A 24,231-nucleotide genomic window follows, 5' to 3' on the forward strand; every position below is an offset into this window, starting at 1 on the left:
CGCATGTGGCCCCCGGGCCGCCAGTTGCCCATGTATGTGTTAGACGATTTGAGCTTGTAGATCTGCTATTTTTGACGGAGCATGAGTAAAGAAGAATGCTGTTTGTGAGTAAAACTAGCTTGGTTGACAGACATCCTGAGAAACTTGTGTATGGTTGACTGACTGAAGTGACTGAGCTATCCTGCTGGCTCTTTGAGCAGTCAAGTGTGTCTGCACGCTTGCGCACGTGCGTGAGAGTGTGTGTGTGTGTGTGTGTGTGTGTTTATGTGCGGCGTATATACGCATGGGAGCCGAGGTTCTCAGCTGCAGCACCCAAATTAAATTAGCCATCGCGGTGCCAAGTCCTTTACCACAAGTCTGCAGTAGAGAGTCAAGGTCAGACAGCCGATTCTGCTGATGCATTTTATTATCTGGAGCCAACACTGGGCTATTTGACCAGAGGTGTACCACCATTACCATCACCCCCCACACCCCTCCTTCCCCCAACCCCCTGCTTCTCACACCCATTCATCCTCACTCCTCTACACACACTCACATCCCTCCATTATCAACCCGGCGCTGCTCGTGGCAAGGGAGCCAGTGCATTTACCCGTTAAATTAAGCAGGGGGCGGAGGGCAGGGGGGAGATGGGAGATGGGTTGGGTGTGGTGGAGGTGGAGGGTGCTTGGATACCCTTGCTGGTGTGAGGCAGGGGGAGATGGATGGGCCGAGGTGTCCTGATTTCCCGTGTGACCAGCGTAATTGTGTTATAATGGAGGTGGGAGCCGAGAGGCCTCACGCAATGGGGGCCAGAGGTAAACAGTCACATGCAGGCAGTGGTGGAAAAAGTACTCAATATTTTTTACTTAAGTAAAAGTATTAATACTGCAATGTAGAAATACTCTGTTACAAGTAAAAGTCCGGAATTCAAAATACGTTTTCAAATGTATAAAATTATTTTGAAAATAGCAGATCTACAAGCTCACAATGCGTCGCATCGCATAGGGCTGAAGTGGTTAATGTATGTTTTGTAATAATAAAATTAAAGTAAAATACAATAAAGTACAATATTTGCCTCTGAGATGTAGTGGAGGAGTAGAAGTAAAAGTATTGAAAATTGGAAATACTCCAGTAAAGTAAAAATATCTCAAAATTGTACTTAAGTACAGTACTTGAGTAAATGTACTCAGTTACTTTACACCACTGCAGTCAGGCTTCCCGTAAAACACACACACACACACACACACACACACACACACACACACACACACACACACACACACACACACACACACACACACACACACACACACACACACACACATCGGTCAGGCCAATATATCGGCCATTATTTGACTTTTTGGTAATACTTTCTATATAATGCATCATAAACAGGCATTATCATCTGCTTATAACACTGTATAATTATATTATAGTTAATAACTCATAAATAATCATAATACTTTATAATAATCATAACACATTATAAAGCATTTTATAATTACTTAGACGGTCAAGTATTATAATATTTCATATTTGCTGGACATGCAAAGATAAATAATAATAATTTCCATAGTTGTAATACATTATAATAATGTTATAATAAAGTGGATTATAATCACTGTTTTAAGTCACTATAATTGGTCATTGGGTGTTTTAAGTAATTACATACCTGAAGGTGTAGGCAAAAACATTTTGTGTTGTTCTTGCATAAATTGAAAGCTAAAGCACCCAATGACCACTTATATAGTGACTTATAGTCACACTACTATAATGCATTATAACTGTGATTATAATGCATTATATAACACACACAGAAAACATGAAAACAGTTTTATGATGATTTTACTAATAGTTATGTTTCAATTTGTTCTAAAATATTCCTATTTCAATGTTTGATATACTGTTGCTTCCATTTTCACTTTGGCGTTAGGGATGAAAAAAGGGGTCTGTGTTCCTGTACTTTGTGGGGTATAGCAGTGGTTCTCAAAGTGGGGTCCAGGGACTCTCAGGATCCCTTGATGGTGTTCCAAATGGACCCTTACTGTACCTCTTGGTTGACTGTGTACAAAGATGTTTTGAGAACCAATGGCATACAGTAATTTAACATGCTCTTTTGCTGTAACCATCTCTGACCTCATATCCCCTCTCGTGTCCTCCTGTCCTTCGTCTCCAGGCACCATGCGGCCGGTGCACAGGAACTTCTACGAGCCGTCGTCCGCCCCGGGGAAAGGCGTGGTGTGGGAGTGGGAGAACGACAACGGCTCGTGGACGCCCTACGACATGGAGATCTGCGTGACCATCCAGAATGCCTACGAGAAGCAGCACCCCTGGCTGGACCTGACCTCTCTGGGCTTCGGCTACCTCATCGACTTCAACAGCATGGCGCAGACCAACCGGCAGAGCCAGCGCAAGAGGCGCCTGAGGAGGCGCATGGACCTGGCCTACCCGCTCATCATGGGCTCCATCCCCAAGTCCCAGTCCTGGCCCGTGGGGGCCAGCTCTGGACAGCCCTGCTCCTGCCAGCAGTGCATCCTGGTCAACAGCACCAGAGCGGCCTCCAACGCCATCCTGGCTTCCCAGAGGCGCAAGCTGCACGGCGGAGGGGCGGGGGGCGCTGCGGGGGGCGCGGGTACCATGACGGTGGTACGGCAGAGCAACACTTTTGCCGGGACCTCGCTGTGGTCCCCGTCCTCCACCTCCTCCTCCCATGCGGCCGGCGGCAAAAACAACAACATAAGCGTGGGAGGAGGGCAGGCCAAGGCTGAACAGGTGCAGTCGCTACTGTCAACTGCCAACTTCCCCTGTTCCCCTGTGATGCCGTCGCTTCCGTCTGCCCATGGCCATCACGCCCTCACCATCAACGGGCAGAACAACCTGAACCGTCCCGGCACCCAGCGCATCGCCATGGGCGCTGCCAGAGGCTCCATCCCTCCGGGGTAATTATGCTTGCGAAGCACTAATGCATACCTTTTCCTACTCTCCCAATTTATAAGGTTTTGTGGAGTCTGCAATAGTGGTGTTTGCTCTCGTAGCAGTGGTGTAATGCTGCGATCGGGCCAATGTGCATATCAGCCCTGGCAAGGGCTGATATGCACATCTGATATCATAAAAAGAAAAACAGACAACCTTTCCCTCTGCTTGTCTACTGCCTGCATGTATCTGATGTACTGTACGGTCTTCCATCTCTCTCTCTCTCTCCCCCTTCTCTTTCTCTCTACCCCTTTTCCGCCTTAGCCCCATTCCCCCCCCATCCTCTCTCGTTATCTCTCTCAATCTGCTCTCTGCTGATTTATGTCTACTCTAGTTAACTGGTTGATCAATGGATGTGCAGAGGTAGAGCTGTATAAGTTGACTGCTCACCCGTTCCAGTTGCTTCTCCTCTCTCATGCCTGATTGTTGTGGCAAACGGTCCCTTTTTCTCTCCTCCTATGATGACTGCGTCTGCCATGGTGTTCTATGATAATGAGCTTATGTTGACCTCAATACGCGTGAAATACTGCAACTCTTCTGGTTCAGTCCTCGGCTTCTGCTTTTTAAACTAATTCATTACCGCTGAAATTGGTAGCCATGGATTTGCTACATTTTGCTACATTTGTGCGACACCTTAGTATGACGAAGAAGGGCATTCATTTACGAAAAAACTTAAAATGTTGAAATATGGAGACAGGAGGTTTCTGCCCCACAGCGACGATATATAATGTTTTAATTTTCCTCTACTTTCTATTCTGATCCCCTAGCGCCCGCCCCCTGGCGGCTGTGGCCCCCACTTTGAAAGCTACTATACAATTACAATTTACAATTTAGGAATTTAGCAGTGACTTACGAGTGCGAAATCAAAATAAGCATAAATTGAGCGCAGAACAAAGTAATGCTTCAAAGAAACTTGGATACCAGGTAAACAATTAACCTAGTATGTGTCTAACTAACACACTATCTAATTACATTCTTAACATGTGTGGTCGAGAAAAATAATCTAAGAAACAAAAATATGCGATAAGTGACCAAGATATATCTGCATAGTAAACTACTGTAGCATCAAGAAGGGATACAAGGAGAGCGACGTGCTAAGGGGTGAGGTGGTGAGTCTGAGGAGATGAGTCTTCAGACTAGGGCAGAAATTTCAGAGTGAGTCTGCAGTTCTGACTGCAATGGGGAGTTTATTCCACTGTTTGGGAGCCAGGAGGGAGAAGAGTCTAGGTATGTTGAGCGTTGTCCAGGGTGTTTTAGGGAAGGCATACTAGCTGATCTACTGTAAATGAGCGGGAAGGGAAGGGTTGTATGTTTGGATCACGTCTTGAAGGTATGGGGTTGCTATGCCTTTGGTTGCATTGTAGGCCAACGTCAGTGTTTTGTACTGGATGCAAGCAGGGACCGGAAGCCAATGAATGAAGGGGAAAAGGAGGGAGACTTGAGTATGCAGAGAGGCCAATAAGGAAGGAGTTGCAGTAGTCAAGCTTAGAGATGACTGGGGCCTGGATAAGGAGCTGGGCAGACTCCTGGGTGAGGAAGGGTCTGATCCTTTATCATCCTTCAGATGTTATAAAGTGTAAGCCTACAGGAACGAGTGACCGCTGCAATGTGTGCCTTGAAGGACAGCTGGCAGTCAAAGCAACACACAGGCTCTTGAAAGTCGGAACAGAAGCCACCATGGAGTTGTCGATGGGAATAGTGAGATCCTGCACAGGGCAGGACTTACCTGGGAAGAAGAGAAACTCAGTCTTATCCGTGTGTTGACCTTGAAGGGGTGGGAAGATATCCACTGTGAGATGTCTGCCAGGCATGCAGTGATGCGCTCTTCAATCTGAGTGGCAGAGGGGGAGAAGGAGAAAAACAGTTGTGTATCATCAGCATAAAAGTGATAGGAGAGCATGTGAGCACAGATGACAGAGCCAAAACATTTGGTGTAAAGGGAGAAATGGAGGGGGCCAAGTACAGACTCCTGGTGGACCCCAGTCAGGATGGTATGGGGGATGAAAGCAAACCTTTCCAAGAAACCTGGTATGTCGTCAATCATTTTACTGTACTATTGCACAGTAAAATCAACAGTGTTCATTTAACTCTGAGACCGTCAAAATTGAAACTATGAAAGTAAAATTTGCGCTGAGGATTTCACTGTGTGAATGCAAGTGGGCCTAGATGCCATGTGTGTCTTTACAGCATGTAGTTATTGGTGTTCTTATGTATGTGTCTATGCCTATCTATCTACAATAGGCATGTAGGCATGTGTTTGTTTTTGTCTCTGTTTAGATGTGTCAACTGTACTTCTATACAGGATGTGCATGTGATAGTTGGTGTGGTGTGTGTGCGTGCATGCGTGCATGTGTGTGCGTGCATGCGTGCGTGTGTGTGTGTGTGTGTGTGTGTGTGTGTGTGTGTGTGCGTGTGTGCGTGTGTCCTGGTAAAGCTGTGGGAACGTATTTGCCATGGAGGCAGAGCACCACTGGGGAAGAATGAATAATGGATCAAAGAAAAATGGGACCTTCAGTGCGGTGCTCTGACCTCAGAACGATTCAGTGAAGGGAGAAGAAGAAACTGATTCCTCCGTTCCTATCCTGCTTTCTTTACTAAAATAAACCCTCTCTCCTGGTCTAGTTTGATTCTGTTTCTCTCCGCGGCTGCTCATGGGGAGAGACACAGTTACTGTATGTTTGGATGATACTGTCCTTCAACCACATATACACACGTTCACTTTGGCTGCCTGGCCTAATTCTGTTGCACAGTAAGGAAATGTATGTCGCTTTTTGCTCCTCGCAGCAGCAGGGGCATGAACTTTTTTCATCTCCAGTGGTTAGGGGAGAAATTGTTGTATAGCGAACTTGACTGCCTGCACGTGCACTAGTGACAGGCTTGTGTGTAGTATGGGTATGGGTGTGTGAAAGAGATAGAGATAGAGAGAATACCCCATTAGGAATTGAAGGTTCAAAGGATGTTTTGTTTTAAGAATGTTTGTATTAAGAGTGTATTCTGATGTATATAGTTTTGCCGGAGTTGGGTGTGATGTGACTTTTTCATCTCAGCGTGTCACGCCCAGGCAACGTGTGAAATCTGACAGAGGGGGGGAGGCAGATTACATGGGTTCCCAGGCGAGTGGCTCTGCGTACAGGATGAGTGTGGTTAACCGGTGCACAGCATCACGATAGCAAGCGCACGATGAAACGTGCACTCCTTTCACACATTCCCACAAGCACTTACTGCAGACAGATGATGGAGGAACCCACACAGATACAGTATGTGAAACATCAGATATTGACGTTTTTTCACACACCCCCACACCCTGGCCCGATATCGCTGGAGTTATAAGTAATTTTGAGTCCGTCATATGATGGTGTCGTGCGGCAAAAAGTATTTCCATAGCCGAAAATATTTTCACAGCACGGCACCACCGCCCAACGAAATTCACATTCTGCAAGGTATTTGGCACCAGTGTTGCCATGTCTGCTTATTATAAACGACTTTGGGCTTGTTTTTCTGTAAAGTCACTTGTAAATATTGGTAGTTGCAGGTTGTGTTCTTTTGGGGCTTTTTTCTTAAGTGTAGTTGCTTATTTGGGCTTTTCTCTTAAGTGTAGTTGCTTATTTGGGCTTGTTTCCAAATGTTTTGATTATTGTTTAAACCAGTAGTTCTCAAACAGTTTCATGTCAAATCCCAAATGAATGTGTATTTGTCCACGGACTCCCATCTGATGTGATAAATTGTGCCAGGGACCCCCGTACCAGATTTGTGTTGTTAAAATGTTTCAAACATATTCCACATTTTGCACATTTTTTTTTTGTTGCAGATCTCCAGTGACAATAGCAGCTATCCAGCCACACCTTGTGAGCTTGTAGATCAGCTATTTTCAAATAGCCAATGTATAGGTTTAAACTGCTCATGTGGCCTAGTTGCTTCTTTTGGGCTTGTTCTCATAGACCTGGTTGCTTGTTTTTCTCACAAAACCTGGCAACACTGTTTGGCACACACTGTAGCTTATTAATGGGAGTTTTTGTTTCTGGTTTAAACACACTATATATACTGTACATAATACTATACAACGACACATTCACATCATGTGCACAAGCACACACAGCTTCACACGCAGGCATGCATTAAAACATGCAGTTCTTTTCTGTATTGATATAAGTATCATATAGGCTACTCTCATATACCTTACACTTTTGTGATAGTAGCACTTATTGTATAAGCTTGTACTTAATAGTGTGCACATAAATACTCTGAAACATTTATTGAATGAAAGTAAGAAGGAACATTGGTATTTGTTGCCTACTGACTGGTAAGGTTGGATGAAAATGGTGATATAGGTTGTTCCTGTAGTGGTGAGGGAGGTTTCGTCATGTGTCTGTTCAGGTTCAGCGTCATGTGGATGAATATATGCAGTGGCACCATCTGCTGGTACATGTTTACATGTCAATTTACTGTGTCTTATTACTACTACTATGTTACCTCCTGACTGTCTATATCATTTATCAGCTATAAACTAGAGAGTGTTGCTTGTGAGACCGGGTCATATACAGTAGTACAGTATCTGTGAATCAGATGCCATTAGAGATTTGCTGTTTTGAATTGTTGCGCCTGCATAAGGTTTTATTTATTGGAGACCTGATTATGTCAGAATGATAACAACAAGGATTCTCTTTGTCTTGTTGTACTGTATGTTATACTGTGTATTGTCCTATACAAATGGCCATGGTTCAAGGTTCTACTTTATTTGTCAGTAATAGCAATCACAAAGTAAAAGGCACGTGAAATTCATTGTGCGCTAAAACTACAACAGCAGCTACAGTCTCAAGAGTTAAGACATTAATACGTAGTGTTTTAGAGAGGGAAGTAGTTACTAGTTGTGTGTGTTTTCTGTCTTTTTTTTTCTTGTTCATTGTCCACCAGACCACTTCCTCTTGTGGGCTTCCTCCATAAACTTCCTTATTCAACAGAATCGAAGAACTGTGCTGTACTGTACGTTTCTTCAGACAAAGGAACGAGTGCTTTCACTTTCAGTGTATAAACAAAAAGAGATGGAGACAGACTCAGAGGAGGGAGATAGTATATGGTAAGAGAGAACCCTTTTTTCTTTCTGATGAAGACAATAATGGTTTTCAATACTCAGCTATTGCTGTGTTTACATGTTCTTGTCTCCTTATGTTAACCCATTAATACCTGGAACGCATCTGTGTCACTTTAGATGTCTTTGGCTATTCAAAAATAGCAGATATACAAGCTCATAGCGCGGCACCGAGTGCCGCGCTATGAACTTGTATATCTGCTATTTTTGAAAAATCGTGAAAAAAAAAAAATGTTTAGATTTTTTTCCAAAAACTGTTAGGATTTAGATGTTTTTAAAGAATCGCCTCAGGTCTTAAAGGGTTAAGACGGCTAGCCTGAATTTCGACCAGAGGGCTATGTGATGAGTCCAGAGATTATTATTATCCCTCCATGGGCTGCTGCACCCTTATGCTCCGGAGCCCTTTATTAGATTGAATTAATGGAGAAATATCTGAATAAATCATGAGGGCATATTCCGGACCCAAAACTGATGCAATTTCGAAATGCTCTGTGTTGTTATTGCTCATTTTGAAGGTGTGTGTGTGTGTGTGTGTGTGTGTGTGTGTGTGTGTGTGTGTGTGTGTGTGTGTGTGTGTGTGTGTGTGAGTGTGTGTGAGGGGGTCAGGTGCACCATAACCCCCTCCCCCTAGCCCACTCCCCTGGCATAGCTGGTAGCGAGGTCGGCCTACTCTTTCCACTTCCCCCATCAATATGCGATTAAGCACTTGTGTTCTCTCTCTCTCTCTCTCTCCTCAATATCTTTATCACGGTGCATGATAAACAGATGAGGAGATATTAGCTCTTCTATCAGCACTTTTATAACCAGGCCTAATGGTTTCTCTATTTTGGGAATAACATCACTCTCATTTTGATTTAGTCCTCATAAGACAGACCTGAGACCTGCTCAGGGACTGAAGGACGGAGCAGGGCAAGCTGTAGGAAAGACAGGGAGAAGGTTAATGATTATATCCGAACCCAACAGGACCCCATTGGAGGTAATGGGACTCGGTTCGTGTTGGGTAAAATGTCTCACCTAATTACATTTGGATTTGGGTCAAGCTCAGGTTCATAAGCTTATTGAACTGGTCGATTCCTGCCTCATGACTTGTGTTGCATACTTCCGCTCTGCTGTCGCGGCCTTTTTTATTTTTGGAACAAAAGTTTTGATACTTTTGATGATTTGTGACAATTAGATTGAACACTTGAAGCTGTATAGTTTATTTATCTACATGAGAGAAACACACCTCTGTCTGAGATACTGTAGATAGATAGGATACTTTATTTGGCCAGTTTAAAAAAAAAGTCACAACAGTGTAATTCATTAGGAAAACACCAACGTAGACTATACACAAAAAAGCCGTAGCTTGTTTCCATTGTGGTCCACCTTGAGACATATAACAATATACAGTAGATGCAGTTCATTATGTACTGTAGATGCAACACGCATAACCTGTGCCCTTGGCCCGTACAAGTAAATACAGTATTTTTCCTCACTGTCCTGTCTCTTTTCACTGTCCTCTCTCAGTAAAACATAAATTGTTCAAAAATACTTTTAGTTATTAGCTAATTATTATTGGAAAATCATGAGGAATGTCTGGGTTTGGCCAAGCTGCACTCCAAATTTGGACTTTAAGCCTCTGGTTTTGGAGTTAGTTTTTTACACCACAATCTTGCCTGCAGCCGACTCTAGAGAGGAGGGACGGAGAGAAGGAAGGATGGACAAAACAGAAGTGAACATACAGTTAGGTCATGAGGAAGAGAATTGATGAGAGTTGGTGAAAGGAACGTTGAGAATCCTGGATCTTAGGTCCAGTCCACCTCAATAACTTTGCCTTGATGAAACTGGAATGCTCGAGTGACACTTCTTTGTAATAGACACGCTAAAGAGCTGGGGTTGTTTATGCAGCTAATATGATATAAACATTGATAAGATCTGAGCACCAACTGATAACGTCCATTGTTCAGCGTCATCAAACACTCTCTTCATCGATTCCTTAGCCTTGCAATGACAGGTCAGTAATGGCCTCACATTGAAATTTGCTTCTGCATTTGTAATAGGGATGATGTTTATCACTGGATAGTGAGGGAAATGGAGAGGTGGGGTGCTTATGCAGTAAGAATGTATGCAAAGAGATTTTGGGGATGTCCTGTTTTGCTTGTTACTTTGCTAAAGGCCAAAAAAGCAAGAGAAAGCAACAGATACGGATTGACAGAGGGAGATAGGGGAAATGGAGACAGAGACATAGGGAAGGACAGAGGGTAATGTCGGACTTTACGGTGGGTCTGTACAGAACTGTGTTCACTGGTCAGTGATGGAGTTTTCTCGCGTAGCCAGACAACTATTCCACAATCTCCGAATGCTAAATAGAGTCTGGAACTACACCTCCCGAAATCCGAGGCAGGAAGCTGGCATCCATTCGTCATTTCCGTTCACTAAAATATTATTTAAAATATCTTTACTTTTTTTTCCATTTATGCTAAGCAGCAAGCTATATATGCTTAGATGATTTTGATCTATATTGGGATAAATTTGCGCAACGAAACGGAAGTGGAGGGGAGGCGGGGCTTCCGCTTTCCCCCTTACTCATCAACAGCTAGAGCTTCCGTGCTCCAGACTGTATGATTGGAACCATTTGAAAATTGTGGGAGGCAACAGTCTGGCCACGCGAGACTAGTGATGGAGTAACTTACACACACTACATGGTCACAGCTCTCATTACATTTTCCTCCTAAGCGTGTCAAGAGAGAAGAGCTCACTCACTCACTATAAATATATACTGTATATACACACACACACTCAGTTTTTATAGCTGATCTACAAGCTCACTTGTGAACTTGTAGATCTGCTATTTTCTAAACATTTTCCATATATTTTTTAAAACATTTCTTTATTTTCGCCTATAGTGATATGTTATGCATAGGTTATGCATTACTTGATGTGTTACAACTGGTTGGCAATAGCGAAAATACAAAGCAATAGGCAGCTATGGGCAATACAGTACAGTATGTGTTTGTGGTAATAAGCACAACATGTCAACTATTCCTGTTGGTCTAGGAGAGAGTAATTGCTACATCTTAATTTGGGGAAGTTGTAGAATCACAGTGAACAGCTGTTTCATCCAAAATGTATACATGTTGTATAACAAAAGCTGTCATAGTATATAATGCAGTGTGGCAAAATCTTGGCAAGAGTTGTAAGAACTAAACCTATACAGTCCATGAGCAATGGAAGATCAAAGTAAATCTAATTCATGTTATGTTCCATATCCATCACACGCTCCCCTGTGCATGTGCATACGTGTTAATGTGACACTTCTTGTGTACAAGAGGAGACAGTTCTTTTGCCATGTTGCTCCATTTTCTCTTGTGATGAAAATGTGTTGTTTTAATCACAACACTGTCCATGAAAAGCCTGAAGAATTATACTTTCACCCTGCACTCACCATAAACATATACATGCACCTACATGAGAGGAAAGCAGTAAACCATGATGTCCACGGTGCACTTGATAGGAGAGTATATTTAAATATGGGGATTCGCTCTCCCAGTGGGAAGCACCTAATTAGTTTTCATCAAGCACACTTGATTGTCTGCTTAAGCTGATCAGTTGTTTCGGTGCACTTTCTTTGGCGCTGATATCATGCGCAGTGGGTGAGACTGCTGTCTCTGTACATAATTACACGTCTTGACTGATCTGGGATCAAATCTCACCAGAGCATTCTCTCCTGTCCCCCCATCTGCTGCTTTAATTGTCCATTGTATACTCTAGTCTGCGCACACTCTATGTGTGGGGAATTAGCATAACGAGAAGAATTGGGTTAAAACGGGAACGAATTGGCACAAAACACACACACATATATATATATATATATATATATATATATATATATATATATATATATATATATATATATATATATACACACTCACTGACACCCTAGTAATTATCACTGGGGTTGATTAAAACAACAATAGTGGATATGAGCACAATGACCGCAATAACTAAAGACACGTTACTGCAGGACCAGACTGCCCATGATCACAGTCAAGGATGTCTGGGTTTTTATACAATGGTTAGCGTCATTATATACTGACTGAGTAGTTGTTGTTTTTAAAGCTGTGTTCAGTTAAAAGACAAACAAACAAAATCACACCAAAAAAGAATACACAGCGAACTATCTCTGTGGCTGTGGATGCCACAAGAATCTGCACAGCAGATGTGAATTAACTTGATTGCATCTAATTGGCCGTTGACTAATCAGATCTCTTGGCTGAGAACAAATAATACCCATGGGCGATAAGGTTTCCAAATCATCACATGACTGTGGTTCACCAATCTTTGGCCATCAACAATTCACTCACTCACTCACTCACTCACTCAGACAGACACTCACTCACTCAGACACAAAAATGTCTTGAGACACACCGGTAACCAGTCAACTTGTTTCTTAATCCAACATGTTTTCCACTGGTGCTGTTTTACATTTCAGCTATATATATATATATTGTTATTTTTGTTTATAAATCATATCAATACCTCTGTGGCCTACTGGCAGATGTGCACAAGAAATATGGCACTGATTGGTTAGTGAGATTATTTACACACTGCAGTTTGTGAGATTAGCTACACACAGACACACATAGACACTCTTCTAGACATCGCTGCCTCCTATAGAGGCATGCCATAAAAATACAAGAAATAAAATAAAGACCACCTTATGGTTAAGATGTGTCTAAGGGGTATCTTACGATGGGATTTGATGGCAGGGAAAGACTAATAGAAAGGGGTAAACTATTTCATCTTTACAGTAAAATCAAAGTAACAGAATTATAACTGTGTGGTCTCATGAAAGATGACGACACAGGTCAGTCACAGTCGGGCCACATGGCTCTATGTTATTTATTGGCAGCTTATTTAAAGACTCCCCTGGCACAGGAACAGAGAGCCGTATATCAAAGTGGCCGCCTGATAGGGGATTTGTAAGGTGCTGCTGAGAAGCTACATGGCTATGGGTCTCTGCACAGTCAGTGAACACAAGGATTGTAGCAGATTTGTGCAAATAGAAATGATTTAATTTGACTTGATTTTAGTTAGACCTAACCATAGAAAGTACATTTTTATTAAAATATGTCCACTGGAATCATTTACACATGGGTTGTTTTTTGGTTGGAAAATTGTGTTTTCACCTACAATGAACCAAAACCTGGTGTACATGGAAGCGAACCGAGATCCACGTTTTCAGGCGAACCAGAGTTTGGTTAATATAGGGTCTGCACCAGAGGTTCAAATGAGCCTCTCACCAGTCCATTCTAATGGACACTCTCCGACGAAATGTTACAGGGTTTGATTAAAGGCCAGACCGCACCAATGCAACTCCTTGCAACTGCCATTGGAGATAATGGTTGCAAGTAGTTGCATGTTGCAAGGAGTTGCAACTACTCGCAACCATTATCCCCAATGGCAGTTGCAACACCAATGCGGAGTTGCATTGGTGTGACATGGCCTTAAAACTGTTTTGTTGCAAGGAGTTGCGACTAGTTGCATTGGTGTGGTTTGGCCTTTAGACAGACCAAACAGTTCAGGTGTGAAAGCATCCTTAATGTCTGCATGTTGTTGTCATTGTAATTTAACAGCAGTTACTGTATGTGTCCATGACAGTTTTCCCCTAGAGACTATAATAAAGTCTGTCCTATCCGACATTCAACTCAGTTTGAGTTGTCTTTAGGCTTTTGACAGAGTTTAGAGTGCAGAAGTTCACAGAAGTTCACCAACACATGCACCAAATCACGGCATCGAGTTGCCAAATGAGCATGCTTTGAAAATAATATTATGGGTGATTTGATCAGGAAATCCAGACTGAACATAAAATTTAAATTAGTTGCAATTCAAGAGACTCTGTAAGTCTGTATCATCTCTTCCTTTCTGTTCTGCCTGTGGCCTCCTTCAATTGGGTGTGGGGTGAGCTGAGGGTTTGGTTTCTGAAAATGGACTCGGTGATGCTCATTTTAATGACCCAAGTGTTTTGGCTTCCTGTTTTAAAGGTCTTGGTAAAAGAAAAAAGGAAAAAAACTGTCTGTCGCCTGTGTGGTGTTTGCGTGCAAGCCTTTCCAAATGTCACTCTGAATCAAGCTCCACTGCAGTGCTCTGTATGCGAGTCAAGCTGTCTCTTCTCATCGTTGTTGTCTGTGTTGCCATGTATGCTTACTATAAGCGACTTTGGGCTTGTTTTTCTGTAAAGTCGCTTGTAAATATTGGTAGTTGTGGGTTGCGTTTTTTTTGGGGGGTTTGTTTTTAAAGTGTAGTTGCTTATTTGGGCTTCTTCCTTGGTGTTGTTTAAACCAGTGGTTCTCAAACTGTTTCATGTCAAGGACCCCCACATTTTGATGTATTTGTCCCTATTAACCCCCATCTGAAAATATGTTGAGCCTCGTACCAGATTTGTGTTGTTAGAATGTTTCAAAAAATATTACAAATATTACACATTTTATTTCAAGATTTCTTTTTAAATAGCTGATCTACAAGCTCACAACGGTATGCGTTGTGAGCTTGTAGATCTACAGTATATAGGTTTAAAGTGCTCATGTGGCCTAGTTGCTTCTTTTGGGCTTGTTTTCATAGAATTGGGTGCTTATTTCTCTCACATCTGGCAACACTGGTGTTGTGTGTCCTCTGAGGTGGACTACAAGACTCATTTGAGTCCGTTTCTTTTCTTTCTTTTTTATGCTTGCAGAACGGAACTAACAAAGCAGTTTTCAGTTCCTGTTTTGCCACCATTAGTGATACAGCAGGAACACAATGGACAACTGAACTTATTACTACATAGTGCTTCTCTTTTACAAGAATAATAAATCAACATATTAGTGTTTTCCTTTTCATCTTTGGGATACATTATGAAAGGCATAAATAGCATTCTCCGATATTGACACTGGATGAAGGGGGGAATAGAATTTTTCACAGCAGAATTGTTTGCATTTCATCACAGCCCACAATAGGGTCGCCAGTGGGTTCAAGTGGCTAAACAAAAAGGTTTATTGTTGTTTATCTTTTGCTTTTATTATGATGACAAACGTGTTGACAAATTTGATTTACAAGATGTGTGCAGTAGCCTAGGTATAGTTTCTGCCAGAGTGGCTAATGGACTTCTGCACCAACATCAAACATCCAATTCATTCAGGTTCAAGTAGTTACATCTACAGTAATTGGTAATAAATTACTTTCAAACTCAACACTGGTCATAAGGAGAGAAAACTTTAGTGGTCAGATAATGTAGAAAAGTCAATGTGCTTTGGTTCTTTTTCCAGCGTTAACAATGTACTGGCTTTTTGCCTAATGATTAAAGAGACGTCCTAGATCTAGATTTATTTTTGAGAGTGCTGGCTGATGATTTTGTTGATCCAACTTAAATTGCATTATATATCGATGGCCAAAATGCAAAACCTCCTATCTGAAAAATTAACATTGTTGGGAAAATGAAAAAGAAAACTACAAAATGTATATTTTTTGCACAATGCTATTTTTTTATGATACCCATCACATAATTCACCGTTTCTGGATTTCTGGATTATATTACAATATTATATGTTAATTACACTGATCTCATATTGCAAATGCAGATAGGAGGTTTTTTCCCACTTTTCCTGGATAATTCTGCAGATAGGAGCTTTTGCACTGTGATGTTAAGTGATTGCATAACTAAATTATTGATAAATAGTACAGGCTGTAAATACATATATTTACAGCTGCAAACAGTTGCATCAGTGGTGTGTTCTAGGTTTGTTTTCTGAGGTATACAATAATCATTCCCTGCACGAGATGCGTGTGGTCGTGGGTATACGCTAGCGCATTTTCAATGGATGAAATGGTTAGTACACTGTATACGCTTTTTTCCAAAAACAACAACAATTAGGTGGACTACAAAACAACTGGCCCAGGCACATAATCCCCCCTATACCCTCAACTCCACCACCTGAAATACCCCCCCCACTCCCACAACCCCCATTCCCCCCAACCAGCACAACACACCCCTCAAACCCCACCCACCCAAACCCTCATGCCCTCCAACTCCCCTAACTCATACAACTGGATCACCAACCTTGTGTCCGGTGTGGATAGTGGAATAGTATGTAAGATCATTGAATGTCTTAAAGAGCCTATAAGCAAGGAGGAAAGATAGATGCCGTGACCCTAGAATCACCACAGCCAGGGAGGAGATGAGCGCAGCACACAGGGACTTTGTCGCTGACCAAAAAGGAGAGGGTCTGAGGGAGGAATATAAGCGGAGGAGGGAGGAGCTATATCAAGTGTATGCAACTGGAACAACGAGAACTGACCCAAAAGATCAGGGACATTAAAGAGGTGCATGTTAACCAGAAACATGGCAAGAGCTGGAAGCTCAACAATGACATTTCTGGCAGAAGCTCTTCTCAGACTTCCAAGATCTGGGGAGAAAGCGCAGAGGAACGAGTTGAAACATGGTACCAGCACTTCAAAAACTCCTAGGAAATCCTCCTTCTACCGAAGAAGAGGATGATCCGATGCTCCTGTCTTCCATGACCTTCCCAAACCAGGCGGTTCACCATGGATGAGTACCAGAGGGCCAAGGCTACTATCAAGTGAGGCAAGAGCTGCGGGGAAGATGGAGTGACAGCTGAGGTTCTGATGTATGTGCCCATAGACGAGGTGGTGTTGGATTTTATCAAGCCCACCCGTCTAGCAAGCTGCCGAAGCTGTGGAGCAAAATGATCATCGATCAAGTACCAAAGTCAGGCGAACTCACCAAGGCATTAGCCTGAGCTCACAGTTGCCAAGACGGCTAACAGGAAGATCCTCAACCGTCTTAGACCCATCTTAGACCCTGTAATGAGAAACTCGCAGAACGGCTACCGCCCGGAGCGAACAGCAGGCGGGCAGATACTGGTGCTGAGGAGGATACTGGAAGGAGTAAGGAGCGGAATCTTTCAGTGGTGATCACCATCCACCGGGGGAATCTGATGAACATTCTCCGGGCCTATGGAGTTCCTGAGAAGATGGTTCAGATGATGGAGACAAGCTACTCGAGGCAGTCCAGGACTTCTAATAACCTGGGCCTGGACTTCTTCAATGGAACAGGACCTGAAGGTCCGGGGGGCACTTGACTGGAATGCCTTGCATGGGATGAGGAGAGTTTGGAAATCAGACATGGGAGAAGACCTCAAGAGGTGGCTGTTCGTATAGCTACAGTGGAGTCAGTACTGCTGTATGGGGCTGAGACATGGACCGTCACAGCACAACAGGAAAGGGCCTTGGATGGAGTCTACACAAGAATGCTATGAATGGCACTAGGAGTCACATGGACGGACCACATCAGAAATGTGGTCCTCTACAGGAACCTACCATGGGTCACAGACAAAGTCAGAGAGAGAAGGATGAGGCAGGGCACTGCGTCAGGGACCCATAACTAGTGGCAAGCAAACTAACACTATGAGAGCCAACCCAGGGCAAAGCCAGGAGAGACAAGAAGTGCACCACCTACGTAGATGCACTTCGAAGTAACAGCTTAGCCAACAATACTGTAGAGCTCAAGACCCTGATGCTAGATAGGAGAGTGTGGAGGGCAGCGATTCAGAGTCGCAAAGACCCTATTCTATATGATCCGGCCTAACTGACCCATGCCCCCCTCAACATAATCCCCCCATACCCTCTACCCCCAACTCCACCACCTGCAATACTCCCCCACTCCCACAACCCCCCCCCCCCCAACTGCCAGCCCACACCTCTCCACCTCCATAACTCAAAACCCCATCCCACTTCAGGGGTCCCGAGTTGGTGTTGGCTAGACCACACTTTCGCATCACAAAGACCCTATCCTGTATGATCCGGCCTAACTGGCCTATGCCCCCCTCAACATAATCCCCCCATACCCTCTACCCCCCAACTCCACCTACTGCAATACTCCCCCACTCCCACACCCCCCCCCCCCCCAACTGCCAGCCCACACCTCTCCACCTCCCTAACTCAAAACCCCATCCCACTTCAGGAGTCCTGAGTTGGTGTTGGCCAGACCACACTTTCGCATCACAAAGACCCTATCCTGTATGATCCAGCCTAACTGGCCTATGCCCCCCTCAACATAATCCCCCCATACCCTTTACCCCCCAACTCCACCACCTGCAATACTCCCCCACTCCCACAAATCCCATACCCCCCAACTGCCAGCCCACACCTCACAACCCCCATAACTCAAAACCCCATCCCACCCCATACCCTCATACCCCCAAATCCCACCCAACCCATTACCTCCACTCCCAGAACCCCCGGTCCCCATGCCCCCAAACAGCACACCACAACCCCCAAACACCACCCACCCAAACCCTCATGCACCCCCCACCCCATACCCCCCCAACCACCACCCACACCTCCCACACCCTATAACTCCAAACCCCATCCCACCCCCATACCCTCATACCCCCCAACCGACACACCACAATATTTTCACAGGGTTGTTGGCTGCCACGGTGTTCACGTGTGATTTTGATCTGCAATTAATAAAAAATCACGACAATGACGTTCACATTTAAGCAGCAATGACAACCTCTAACCATAAATTCAAAATGTTCAATGCCAAAACCTCCTATCTGTACCTAAAAATGACCTCCTATCTACATAGATGCACATAGGAGGTTTTTACCTAGAAACAGTTAGGCTTACAAACAAACATTATTTTGTTAAATAATGCTTTTTTTATGCTCATTTTGACATCAAGACATTCTACAGTACTCTAACAAGTATTACCATTCAAATTTTTGATCAACTCACACTCTTGGTGTGATAAAAGTTTCACCACCTGACACTAATCATTAGCAATCAACAAGGCAATGCAATTAACTTGACAGTTACTAACAAATACTTAAATAGTAAGGGTGGAAGGCACTTTTTTATTTTGAAAATAATTGATTACTACAAACTGAAAGACATTTAGACGGTCTACATAACATAGAATTCCCAAGTTTCAGCTCTATCTGCTGCTCAACTAGTTCTGGTGCAGATAAGAGGTTTTGCGCTTCAACATTTTAGCACTAATTGGCACTGAACAAGATAGGAGGTTTTAGTCAAATGACTTTTTCTGACAAAATGAGGGGCGGGACTATCTTGCAGACAGACTGAGCATGTGCAGCATAGCCTATAGTCTTCATCCACAGTGAAATCCGAAAATCATGAAATTTGCACATAGGAGGTTTTGCATTTTGGCCATCGATATTCTAAATATTTATATTGAATTTCCTCTTTCTCCTGACAGGGTTCCAGCCCTCCCTGTGAAGAACCTCACAGGGTCTGGACCAGTTCACCCAGCGCTAGCAGGTCAGCAAACACGTACAAATATATACATATATACAAATATATATATATATATATATATATATATATATATATATATATATATATATATACAAATATATATATGTGTGTGTGTGTGTGTGACTGTGTGTGTGTGTGTGTGTGTGTGTGTGTGTGTGTGTGTGTGTGTGTGTGTGTGTGTGTGTGTGTGTCTGTGTGTCTGTGTGTCTGTGTGACTGTGTGTGTGTGTGTGTGTGTGTGTGTGTGTGTGTGTGTGTGTTTTGTGTGTTTTGTGTGTGTGTGTACAGCAGCTAAGCATATTAGTTGTTGTTGTTTGAAAAGTAGAGCACTAATAGAGCTCTAGTGAAATATCATTATCATCATATTGAACCCAGTTGTTATTTTTGTTACTGTTCTATAACAATTGCTGTGTGTGTGTGTGTGTGTGTGTGTGTGTGTGTGTGTGTGTGTGTGTGTGTGTGTGTGTGTGTGTGTGTGTGTGTGTGTGTGTGTGTGTGTGTGTGTGTGTGTGTGTGTGCATGCGTGCGTGCGTGCCATGCGTGTGTGTGTATGAATGTATGTGTAAGGTATGACAGGCATCTTGATGTGTGCAGCAGGTTTGCCAGTGTGTCTGACCCGCGCCCCTAAGCCCATCCTGCACCCGCCTCCCATCAACAAGAGTGACATGAAGCCAGTACCAGGCGTCAATGGCAGCCGCCGCAAAACCAAGAAGAAGCACCTCCGGAGAGGTACAGTATGGGTTGCTGGGTTGCGGTGTGGGAATGGAGGAGAGAAGTATGGAGCCAAATCCAGGCCAAAAGTTTTGAAGAAGAGGGGAAGGGGAGGTGTCAGGTGTAGCAAACTGATTGACTGTTGTTTAAAATGCCCCAGCTGAACTTCACTAGTTTGAAAGAAAGAAAGTCAGTCAGCCAGTCAGTCAAAGGGGGGGGGGGCAGAGAAAAGAAGAAAAAGAGGAGAGTCAATCAGTCTACTCAGTGGCCAGAGGAACTAATCAATAGATGGAGGCCTCCATGGTGTGCTTGTTGGTGTGCTTGTTTGTGTATAAGGTCCATAAACGTGTTCAAGCTGAACCTAACCCTGACCCAAAAAGCACCACACTGACTGTACCCAACAAGAAGATACCGTAAAATATATAACAACCACTAACATTGAATCATGGGTATATGTGTTCCTTCAACACATTCATGGATTTCACATTCTTCAGTGGACATCGACAGAGGTGTTTCACTAGGAAGCGTAATTAAATGGTGAAGCTGGTGTGATGGACGGATTTTGTGGCTGAAGATGTGTGTCTCTCCGGGCTTAAATATGGATGCCTTGGAAACCACTGCTGTATGTGGCTCCCAGGGGACTCATTGTCCTAATCGATCAGCGAGGCTGTTGTCCACTGTGCCTGCCCACAGCTTGTCCTCCGATTCAGTCAACCCTGGGTGCTCTTTCTCCCCGAGAGCTTGACGCTATATTGTACTGTAGACACGCTGACTTATGAGGCAAGCGCTGTGGGGGTGATGACACTGTGTGTGGACTGATCAATGGAGGCAGCAGCCAAATGTGTGTGCACTCTGCAGCAGCACAGCTGAGTGCAGCCCTGGCAGAGAGAGGAATTATGGTGGAGGCAGAGAGAGAGAGAGCGCGATAGAAAGATAGGTTGTAAATGTAATATAGAGAATGACAAATGGGAGAGAAAGGAAGAAAAAGAGAAGAAAGAAGAAAAAGAGAGCACATACAGTACAGTATGACAAATGTGGTGTTCTGCTTACTGTAAGCGAGAGGACAGATTTGGGCTTATTGTGTTGTGTGTGCTGCTGGCAAGGCACCAGGCCTTTGATCCAGCTAATGATGTCATCAAGAGCAACAGTGGAAAATGCATAATACGGTGTGTGTGTGTGCGTGCGTGCGTGCGTGCGTGCGTGCGTGCGTGCGTGCGTGCGTGCGTGCGTGCGTGCGTGCGTGCGTGCGTGCGTGCGTGCGTGCGTGCGTGCGTGCGTGCGTGCGTGCGTGCGTGCGTGCGTGCGTGCGTGCGTGCGTGCGTGCCTCTCTCTTTATCACTTCATCCAGTACCTTTCTTTCTATTACTTCAGTCTACCTTTACATGCATCTATGCCCTCTCTTTCCCCTTTGCTTCATTACACTGACATTTTCATTACACACACATTTCTTTTCTCTGGTCTCGCGCTATCCCCACGTCCTCTCTACTATGCATGGCATGCCTCCGTTTATTGTCTCTGTAGTTGAAACAAACAAACAAACAAAGCACTGTGTGTGTGGGGGGAGAGACCACCCGCCCATCCATAGCGCTATTAGGGGAGTGTGTTTGTATGTATGTGTGCGTGCGTGTGTGATGTGTGTGCACACAGGGATTACAGGACCGCATGGGGACAGCTTATTATGTGTCAGTCAGTTTGAAGGTGACCTCTCCAACATCGTGCTCTCACATGGTAATGATAGACAGAGAGAGCGAGAGAGAGAGACTAATGCTAGCATGAATACTCATTAACAAACAAAAATGTGTTAACAGTACACATACTGTAGGCTACACACATTTACCACAGAACAAAACGCAACACACTTATACACACACACATATCCACACAATTAGTAAGCATGGACACAGCCACAGCCACAGACACACACACACACACACCATCAGAATCAAGTAGGGCTGCAGTTATAGCATGGGTATTTATATGGCTATTAGATGTGGTTCAATGAGCGTACAGTGGAATTGATGGTGTTTCTTGTACATAGTGATGTAGTCATTATTCAGCAGTGTTCAAAGGACAATGAATCAACCATCATTCAATGCTTCCTCCTGCCTTATTTCTTCATATTCAATATTCAGTCAGTGCAGCTTACCCACATAAAAGTTACCCTCAGTGTACGCGTGCGTGTGCGTGGACAACGTGCATGTGTTGGGCCCTTTTGTGGTCATCTATCTAATGTTGTGTTTTATTACTATAGGGAAAAACCCAGAGGATGTGGTGAGGAGATACACCGAGAAAATTAAAGTAGCCCCAGATGAGGTAAGAAGAGACACACACGCATTCACTCTCTCACACACACACACACACACACACACACACACACACACACACACACACACACACACACACACACACACACACACACACACACACACACACACACACACGGCTACAGTACCGACTGATTAAGTTCAAGTCAAGTCAGATGCACAGTCAAACTTTCTTTATCTTTCTCTCTCTCACACATGCCTCCACCTCCACCCATCCCCAAACAATAAATTAATGCTACATCAGCATCATTCAAACCTTTGCTGAAAGAACAAACTAGGTCTTACTATCAACAACTACTGTAAGCCCCCCCCCCCGCCTCTCCCTCCAAGATGAAAATACATCAGGTTGTTATAAGCACACCTAAGAGAAATTTCAACCGAGTGGTATGGAGGCATTGAGCTACAGTAGTTAATAATTAGCAATTTACACTTTTAGCATGAAAACATTCATGGTTGCATATAGATAACCCCAACCCATCCCCACCCCACATAATTGTCCAATATGCCAGTGCCAGGATCAGTGCTAATTACAGTATCAGATACACTTCCCATCAACTGAGCTACATGTGTGAAACAACATTAATAGGAATAGAGAAATCTGAGCAGATCTGAAAGCTTCCTTGAGTCCAGTGCATGTCATGTTAAGCTAAAAACCTCTTGCTTGAACAGCAACCACAACCTTTTTACATAAAACAAATAGAAAATGACCGTGAATGAGGAAATTAGCCTCAAGTGTTGTGAAAGGGATTGGAATACTGACCAAGAGGAGTATATAGTACACACCAAGAGGTGATGTCACTCAGCCAATCATGTGATCAGAAGAGCCACCTTGTCACAACTCAAAATCTTCAACAGCAGCCAGAACACAACACATATATATTAACATTGGGCCTTCAGTTCCATATCCATAAACAATGTCAATGAACATGATTCATTGCCACCCACCTTTGGGCCCCAATCAATAGAGTGAATCAAATTAGTGTACAACATAGCACAGTCAATAACAGATAGCAGCTACACACAAAAAAACAGCGGTGATACCTTTAGCCAAGTTCCTCTTTATTTCATCAAGCCTTCTTCAATTGTGTGGGCTTTTGATGCTAGGGTCAGATTTGGAAGCCAAAATGATTTGCCACTCCGCCTTTGGGCCCCAATACAACAGCAAAAGAAAGCAAACACCTGAATCCAACAGTGGAAACACTGTTCAGACAGTGACCGGTAGCAGCACATAGAAGAACAGAGTGCCTACCTTTAGTTGTCTTCTTCCTTTATTGGGTCTCTCTAGCAGCTCTATATTAAACAGAAAATACATCTTCAGGAGAGAGAACACACACAGGATACAGGATAAAAACAAGTGAAATTGCAGGAGATGAAACAAACAAAAATAACCCATATTATTGTGTGCCTAACTTATTACTTTAATACTTTAATTAGTTAGTGCAAACTGAATTGAATTGAATCAAGGAACGGCACAAAGCTTCTTCAGTTTACATTCTTTATTATTGACGACACGGCCAGGGCCGATCTCAACTCAACCATAACAATCGTTACACCCAATGTGTCCCTATAGAATCTGGTCTCTGTCCCTTGTACCTTCCTGTTTGTCACATGATCTCCAACTAACCAATACATGACACATATTTGTAGCATCTGCACGTAGGTAAATTTCATTATAAAATGCAATATGACGATGTCAAGTTCAATAGCTGAATATATATATATATATATACACACACACACACACACACACACACACACACACACACACACACACACACACACACACACACACACACACACACACACACACACACACACACACACACACACACACACACACACA

The 24,231-nt window shown here is 43.5% G+C and overlaps 1 protein-coding gene across 3 annotated transcripts in view; it reads left to right on the forward strand.

Moving 5' to 3' along the window:
- The window catches only part of dtx1 (deltex 1, E3 ubiquitin ligase), a 73,270-nt gene that overhangs the window by 33,837 nt on the left and 15,202 nt on the right, over positions 1-24,231 (forward strand). For 2 of the 3 annotated variants that reach the window (XM_080432539.1, XM_080432541.1), the window contains exons 3-6: positions 2,156-2,918; positions 19,296-19,357; positions 19,921-20,082; positions 22,316-22,377. In XM_080432539.1, the coding sequence (XP_080288665.1) occupies positions 2,156-2,918; positions 19,296-19,357; positions 19,921-20,082; positions 22,316-22,377 (1,049 nt within the window). The remainder of the gene's footprint in view (positions 1-2,155; positions 2,919-19,295; positions 19,358-19,920; positions 20,083-22,315; positions 22,378-24,231) is intronic. The other variant, XM_080432540.1, reaches the window with a different exon arrangement.

This window comes from Gymnoscopelus braueri (assembly GCF_963280865.1).
Source record: "Gymnoscopelus braueri genome assembly, chromosome: 7".
In the NCBI taxonomy this organism is placed as follows: Eukaryota; Metazoa; Chordata; class Actinopteri; order Myctophiformes; family Myctophidae; genus Gymnoscopelus; species Gymnoscopelus braueri.